This window comes from Thamnophis sirtalis, unplaced genomic scaffold (genome assembly GCF_051295495.1).
Source record: "Thamnophis sirtalis isolate CommonGarterSnake01/CBP01778 unplaced genomic scaffold, rThaSir2_p1.2 scaffold_2, whole genome shotgun sequence".
Taxonomy (NCBI): Eukaryota; Metazoa; Chordata; class Lepidosauria; order Squamata; family Natricidae; genus Thamnophis; species Thamnophis sirtalis.
This window is the reverse complement of record NW_028261382.1, coordinates 59398634-59407004: the sequence shown is the minus strand read 5'-3', so window position 1 is coordinate 59407004 and position 8371 is coordinate 59398634. Positions and strand designations below refer to the sequence as shown.

The following is an 8371-nucleotide window of genomic DNA, read 5'->3' as shown; positions in this document are numbered from 1 at the left end:
ACAGGTAGGTAGGTAAGTAGGTTAGAAATAGATAGATAGAATAGGTAGGTAGGTAGGTAGGTATAGATAGATAGATAAATAGATAGATAGATAAATAGATAAATAGATAAATAGATAAATAGATAAATAGATAAATAGATAGAGAGAGATATATATATATATCACAGGTAGGTAGGTTGATATGGATAGACAGACAGACAGACAGACAGACAAAGATTGAACTCTCCCATTCCATCCAATCCCATGTTTATATCAGCTGGAGGACTGGTTAGAGTTATTGTAAGAACAGTTCTGCTCTCATATACTCCCAAATATGCTAACATTACTACGAAAGAACAAGGCATTTTCATTTCCATCTTGAGAAGAATTCATGTGTGAATTTATTGCAACACCCATGCAGGAATCCAAAACCCAATGATGTTTCTTGAAATCCCAAAGAGAATCACAGTAAATTCCCCCCCCCCATTGAATCTGGCTAACTGTGTGAAATAGGATCTTGGAAGGAGACCATTCCCACCCCCCACAAGATAGGAAAGCTTATACAGCTCTGTATCCTTGATAAATTTGATGAAACAGTCACACAAATGAAATACATCCATCTTTATTAATGTGCTGACAGTAGAATCTAACAAATCAAAGTGGGGGAGGGGGGAATCCATTGGAAGGGCGAAAGCATGGAGGGAATACAAAGGGTGTAACTATTTGGAATAGAAAGAGACATTAATGATAAAGCTCAATTTAGGAAAGTAGGAATGAGAAAAGGGACATTTCCTTCTGTCTGTTGTCAGGAGAAGATTCATGACAGAGTTAACAACTTCCAGATCCTGAAATAGACTTTGTAATGGTCTTTCCATTATGCGTCACTTCACAGACATAAGTATGACCTCCATAGGCAGAAGCACTCCTGGTCAGGTAACTGCTGGCAAGATATTTGTCACCCTGCTTGGTGGCTTTGGTTGTCTCCACTCCAGATGTGGTCTCGGTACCATCAACCTTCCATTTTACGCTTAAAACTGGTGGGCGAAAGTCACTTATGAGACACACCACGGTACCCTTCTCCTGGCTTTTGATCTCTTGCTCGGAAGGAGCAAAGACTTGCACCGAAGGAGATGCTGGCTCCTGACCTGGAAGAGAGAAAGATCTCATGAGTTTCTACACAGCATCTTAAAACTTCAACGCAACATTGATAGAGTAATTTGATTGATAAATGTATTCATAGGCAAAGTTTCTCAAGATAACACATTGGTCAGATGGCAAGAATCACAAAACCCACTTCTTAAGAGAGAGAAAAACATTATTAAAAAGCCACAGGAGATGTTTGAAGGACTTCCTTTGCATTCAGAAGTGAATCCCAACACCACAAGGGATTAGGATTAGGGTTAGGAAAGGAGATACCGGAGGCTGACCCGGAAGAGAGGAAGATCTCATGAAGTTCTACACAGCACTTTAAAACTTCAATGCAACATTGATAAAGTAACTAGATGGATAAATATACAGATAGTTTTCCTCATCAAGACTATGGAGGAGGCAGTGGGAAAAATATCAAGACAAAAATATCGAATTTTTCCTTGTATTTTGTAAAAGACAGAGACGACTGTATCAACCAAACATCTGGACCACAGCATGCCTTAGGGAGAAGTAATAGGGTTTACTATGTCAATTATTAATTATTATTAATTCTTCTTACAAAGAGCAAAGTGCCTTTTGTTAAGACATCTGCCAGAAATGTCTTTGGTTGCATTCATCTCATATGTATTTTTTCAATATGGGTGACTTCGAATAAGGAGATCAGAAGGCTTTCATCAATATTGGACTGAGAGAACCAACTCAGAACAGGTTTTCAAGTCATGTCTTATCAAGTGGGATTCCGACATAAATTGGAGACCTCTAAGATATTCTCCAATGGGACACGGTGGCTCAGTGGCTAAGACACTGAGCTTGTCAATCAGAACGGTTGGCAGTTTGGCGGTTCGAACCCCTAGCGCCACGTAACGGAGTGAGCTCCCATGGCTTGTCCCAACTTCTGCCAACCTAGCAGTTCGAAAGCATGTAAAAATGCAAGTAGAAAAATAGGAACCACCTTTGGTGGGAAGGGAACAGCGTTCTATGTGCCTTCGGCGTTAAGTCATGCCGGCCACATGATCATGGAGACATCTTGGGACAATGCTGGCTTTTTGGTGTTGAAATGGAGATGAGCACTGCCCCCTAGAGTCAGGTGGGACTAGTACATATATGCAAGGGGAACCTTTACCGAAAATATTCTCCACAAACTGCCAGATTAAAACTGGGTTAGAAGACTTGACCATGCTTTCTTTTGCATTGAGCATAAAATTCTTTGGATTTAAACTCAAAGAAAGTGTAGTCCAACCTCGTAACTCAGATTCCTTTCAATATTTGGTGCAAAACATCCTAGAAGTCTCCAATTTATGTTGAGTTCCCACTTGATGAAATGCTCTTCTGGTCTCCTTATTCCAAGACATCAAATTGAAAGAATACGTGTGACATACATGCCACCAGAAATATATCTTAGAGATGAAAGAGAGCAGAGAAGAGTAACAAAGAGGATTAGGGGACTGGAGGCCAAAATATAGCAACAACAGCTGCAGGAACTGGGCATGTCTAGTTTAATGAAAAGAAAGAAGGACTAGGGGAGACATGATAGCAATGTTCTGATATCTCAGGGCTTGCCACAAAGAAGAGGGAGTTAAATTATTGCCCAAAGCACCTGAAGGCAGGACAAGAAGCAATGGGTGGAAAAGAATCAAGGAGAGAAGCAACCTAGAATTAAGGAGTACATTCTAATGACAGTTAGAACAATTAATCAGTGGAGCAACTTTCCTCAAGAAGTTTTAAATGCTACAACACTGGAAGTTTTTAATTAGAGATTGGATAACTATTTGTTTGAAGAGGTGCAAGGTTTCCTGCCTAAGCAGGGGGTTGGTCTAGAAGACCTCAAAAGTCCCTTCCAACTCTGTTATTCTGTTATTCTGCCAAGATGCCCCTCACAAATGCATCTTTCATGATAAGAGGTTACTTATTTTCCCCACTGTCGACCAAATCTTTAAGGGCCCTTCTCAAATTACGCTTTGAAAAGACATATTTAGGATCTAAACTTTCTATCAGTTGTTTAACACAAAAAGAAGAAAAAGAACAGAATTCTGAACATCTGGCAAAGAAATAACTACTTTTGCTTGGACTACATATTATTTATTTGAGATGAATGGTTTGAATTTAAAGGCTTATCCCAATGGCTAAATGTTTAGAGGAAGAAACAAGAATTATGGTTTGATAGGAAGGTGGTTGAACTTATTAGTTTGGACAAAATTGGAAAAGACAATTTGACCAAACTCTTGTAGGACTCGCTGGAATGAAAGTTGGGTAGGCAACCATTCCACCACAGGGGATCAATACCACTTCTGTTTCCTCCACAACCACACAACATTCATTAACCCCTTTTAAGGTTGTTTAGGAAAGACCCCCACTAACTGAGAAATTGATGGTTCATTCACCTATCCATTTCTGCAAACTTGAGCCAAAGAGAAATGAATGTGTCTGGTATCTCCCTGTATCCATATGCTATTTATTTAATATCACACATCATATATATACCACATCTCTTATGCACAGAATCTGAGAGATACTCAGATCTTAAGGCTGAAGCATTCCTCCTAACTTTGTGGCAGAATCTGAATATTTTTCTGAAAGGCTGAGGTGCATAATTTGGAAAATCATCAACATAGTTCTGAATCTAACCAGAGATCTAATGTTAAATCCTGCTGCAGATCCCTTTTCAATCAAAGGGGGATCACTGCCCCGAGTCCATTAGAGTTGGAGCTGTAGCAAACTTGAACAAATAAAACAAGAAAACCTCAAGCTATGAAGTGAAGATTTGACTCTCTACATTGATTGATTTTGTAACCAACTGTGGACTGTTGATCAAACATTCTCACATTCCTATGCAATTTTGATGAGGTTAGATTAACAAAATATGACCCCGATACTTTTGAAATGTTTCTGCCTTATCTCTCAAGAAGATGGGATGTTTTGATTTCAGAAACAATCAAGCAATGTATCGTATTGATAATACATCATATCATTCTTTGGCTTACTTACCATGAAAATCTAACAACACAAAGGCAATATCAAACTTTCAATCAACTTCATTCAATTCCATTAAAAAAGATTAAAATACAAATTAATCTCTCAGTTTTTTTTAATCCAAAGAATAGTCACTCCTGAGTGCAAAAGTAGCCCTAAGTAAGATTTCTCGAGATCTCATTGACCCTGAGCATGAAAATCCAAGTGATACCTGTGAACAGCGAAAATGATTTGAATTAACTTGTCCTGACCTGGTTTCAATGTTCAGTTCTTTTGGAAAAACATCAGCCTCGATGGATCAAAAGCAAGCATAATATCAAATCATGAGGAGTCAAAGTAGGTGAAGATGGGATAAAAGATGGAAAAATGAAAATACCACGTTCAGGAAGAATTAGAGATCAATTAATTGACTTACCTGTGACAGTCAGTTGGGTTCCTCCTCCGAAGACATACCACAGTGATGCATAGCTATACAAAAACCCGGTGTCATTTCATAGCAAAAAAAAAAAAAAAGAGTCACAGAGATTTTATAGAGAGAAAACAGTAGACCTCTATTTCATATTAGGACAGGGCAGGAGATCCATCACCACCTGATGTCCTTGATATGGTCATTTCAATTTTCTTCAATCCCATAGAGTGCGTTTTGGAAGAGAAGGCAACATTCCATTTTTGGAGCAGTTAAAAGAAGGGCCTGCTGGTGTTTTCTGAAGATCTCAGGTCTTCCAAGAAGTTCCATTCTTGAAATGATTGCTTTCTGGATACAGACAGATGGTAGATGAGAACCTTTATTTCTTCAAGATTGAGTTGCATGAAAGAAGCTCAAGTGTCTGCAGCATTTCCAGTTTAGCAAATATAAACTATGTTTAAGAAGTGGGGCAAGTTACTTTGTTAGGTACTGAAGTTTTTGTCTATGCTCCAACTGTTTTTGATGAATGGAAACCCTAGGTCTCTTGAGTAGATCCACCAAACATGGACCTGTTTTTCTGATTCTAAATGTCCTTGAGCTTGAAATTATGCAGGACAGATAGCTTTCAATTCCTCAAGACATTTTATTTGGGGAATACTTCCAAGAAGGCCCTAGATCATAGGTTATGCGTGCTGGTATTCAGATCTACCTGTTGAACTTTCTAATAAGGACAACTGAGATTCTTCTGGATGAGTTACAATTCTCTACCTGCTCATCTGCAAGTTACCTTAACTGTAAATAGAAGAGGTCATTCCATGATGTTATTTTTATGCCTAGTATGAAGACTTGGAATGCCCCATTGTGGCTGTGTGATGTGCTTTAGAACGCGTCCTCTCATGAAATTTCTGGGATAGGATGTAAAATTGTTTTTGAAATATAGAGCTTTGATCCAGGGATTGTTTCTTGAATGAGTGGAAAGGCAATGTTTGAGTCACTGCAGTTGGACTTGAATTGATTCATAGAGGTGAACAAAATCTGGGATACCGAAGGTGGTTCCTTAAATGTTGTTTCCTTCCCCCCCGTTTATATTTTGCCCTCGAAAAATGAGGAATTTACTTAAGAGTAATGGTAGAATATAGCAGTAGACTTAGTAGACTTATATACCGCTTCATAGGCCTTTCAGGCCTCTCTAAGCGGTTTACAGAGAGTCAGCATATTGCCCCCAACAATCTGGGTCCTCATTTTACCCACCTCGGAAGGATGGAAGGCTGAGTCAACCCTGAGCCGGTGAGATTTGAACCGCTGACCTGCTGATCTAGCAGTAGCCTGCAGTGCTGCATTTAACCACTGCGCCACCTTGGCTCAGTGAAAAGCATCTTGTGAAGACTTAAGCAAGTTCAACCTGGCCAATGGAACAATAATCATCTCCAAATAGCTTTGAATGTGCAACGGACCCATGGAAACCATAACTTGGTCTCTGTAGGTGGGTTTCCTAGGTAGATTCTGCCCTACTGACACCTGATTGATATTTACAACAAAATACAATAGCAGAGTTGGAAGGGACCTTGGAGGTCTTCTAGTCCAACCCTCTGCCTAGGCAGGAAACCCTATACCATCAGACAAATGGCTATTCAACCTCCTCTTAAAGACTTCCAGTGTTTAAAGTGGCCTTTGTACTCATTAGTGAAATCAGAGCAAAACACATTTTTAGTGTTTTCCATGAAGTGTCATCTTTATAGTTTTATATGTTTGCACATTATTAGTTTGTAATGTCACTTTTTGCATGAATTGATGGTGACCTAGCCTTGAATTTGTGACCTAGTCTTGGACTGCAGATAGATAAATAAGATAAATAGATAAAAGATAGATAGATAGATAGATAGATAGATAGATAGATAGATAGATAGATAGATAGATAGATAGATATGATAGATAGATAGACAGACAGACAGACAGATAGACACAGATAGATATGATATGTAGATAGGTAGGTAGGTAGGTAGAGATAGATAGATAGATAGATAGATAGATAGATAGATAGATGAATAAAGAGAGGGAGGGAGGGAGGGAGGGAGAGAGAGAGAGAGAGAGAGAGAGAGAGAGAGAGAGAGAGAGAGAGATCATAGGTAGGTAGGATGATATGGGTAGAGACAGACAGACGGACAAAGATACAACTGTCCGATTCCATCCAATCCCATGTTTATATCAGTTGGAGGACTGGTTAGAGTTATTGTAAGAACAGTTTTGATCCCACATACTCCCAAATATGCTAACATTACTACTAAAGAACAAGGCATTTTCATTTCCATCTTGAGAAGAATTCATGTGTGAATTTATTGCAACACCCATGCAGGAATCCAAAACCCAATGATGTTTCTTGAAATCCCAAAGAGAATCAGAGTAACCCCCCCCCCCGCCCCATTGAATCTGGCTAACTGTGTGAAATATGCTCTTGGAAGGAGACCATTCCGCCCCACAAGATAGGAAAGCTTATACAGCTCTGTATCCTTGATAAACTTGATGAAACAGTCACACAAATGAAATACATCCATCTTTATTATGTGCTGACAGTAGAATCTAACAGATCAAAGTGGGGGAGGGTGGAATCCATTGGAAGGGCAAAAGCATGGAGGGAATACAAAGGGTGGAACTATTTGGAATAGAAAGAGACATTAGTGATAAAGCTCAATTTAGGAAAGAAGGAATGAGATTCCAGGAGAAGGTACTCTTTTTCTCCCGCCTGAATGGCCGGACCGGATAAAGGTTGGAGTTAACAACTTCCAGATCCTGAAAAAGTCTTCGGAAAGGTCTTCTTTTCATGTGTCACTTCACAGACATAAGTATGACCTCCATAGTCAGAAGCACTCCTGGTCAGGTAACTGCTGGCGAGATATTTGTCTCCCTGCTTGGTGGCTTTGGTTGTCTCCACTCCAGATGTGGTCTCGGTACCATCAACCTTCCATTTTACGCTTAAAACTGGTGGGTGAAAGTCACTTATGAGACACACCACGGTGGCTTTGTTCTCGCCTTTGATCTCTTGCTCAGAAGAACCAAAGATCTGCACCGTAGGAGATACGGTGGGCTGACCTGGAAGAGAGGAAGATCTCATGAAGTTCGACACTGCACCTTAAAACTTCAACGCAAGAAACAACAGGCCTTCAAATTCAATTTAAACTCGAGATGTTTTTGTTAGGGATACTAGAGGAACGTTTGCAAAAGAAATCAATTATATTATAATAATACTTACACTGACAGCAGCAAGAGTAACATACACTCAAAATTGGAAATTAGACAGCATACCTTCCGAAAACATGATAATTAAAAAAGTATTGGACTGTGCGGAGATGGTCAAATTAACTTTCAAACTGCAAGATGAAGAAGATGAAGAATACCATATACAAACGGTATTATTGGTCAGAGAACAGGAATAACGAATGGAAGTAGAATATTTATATGTGTAACCTTAGGTTGTAGGAATTATAAATGTAAAAAGGAAATAGCAACTGACTCTGTTGTTACATCCTCAACCCCCGCAAACTTTAACCTTAAACTGTCGAGCGTGAACCTCCCCCCATTCCTAAGAAGTCCGTAAAAGGCACCCGCGTGCCTTCCATCCCTGTACTACTGCTCCCATTTATTTGTACTCATTTCCTTGGTTCATGTCCATGTTTATACTTATACCTGTTGTCTTGTACATGTTTGACAAACTAAATAAAGAAGAAGACCCTAAAAGAACATCTGGAGATCAGTATGCCTTAGGGAGAAGTACAGGTTGTAAATAGATTTACTATAACAATGATGAATTAGAATTGTTTAATTATTATTATTTTTTAATACCAGGCCAGGGAAAGATTAGAAACTGAGTGC

The 8371-nt window shown here is 39.2% G+C and overlaps 1 gene segment (V, D, J or C); it reads right to left on the bottom strand.

Annotated features, from left to right (window-relative positions):
* Positions 1–585: 585 nt before the first annotated feature.
* Positions 586–8371, bottom strand: part of LOC106556236 (immunoglobulin lambda variable 5-39-like) — a 69078-nt gene continuing 61292 nt past the window's right edge. Inside the window, 2 exon segments of the V gene segment in view lie at positions 586–1124; positions 4514–4551. Coding sequence covers positions 808–1124; positions 4514–4551 — 355 coding nt within the window.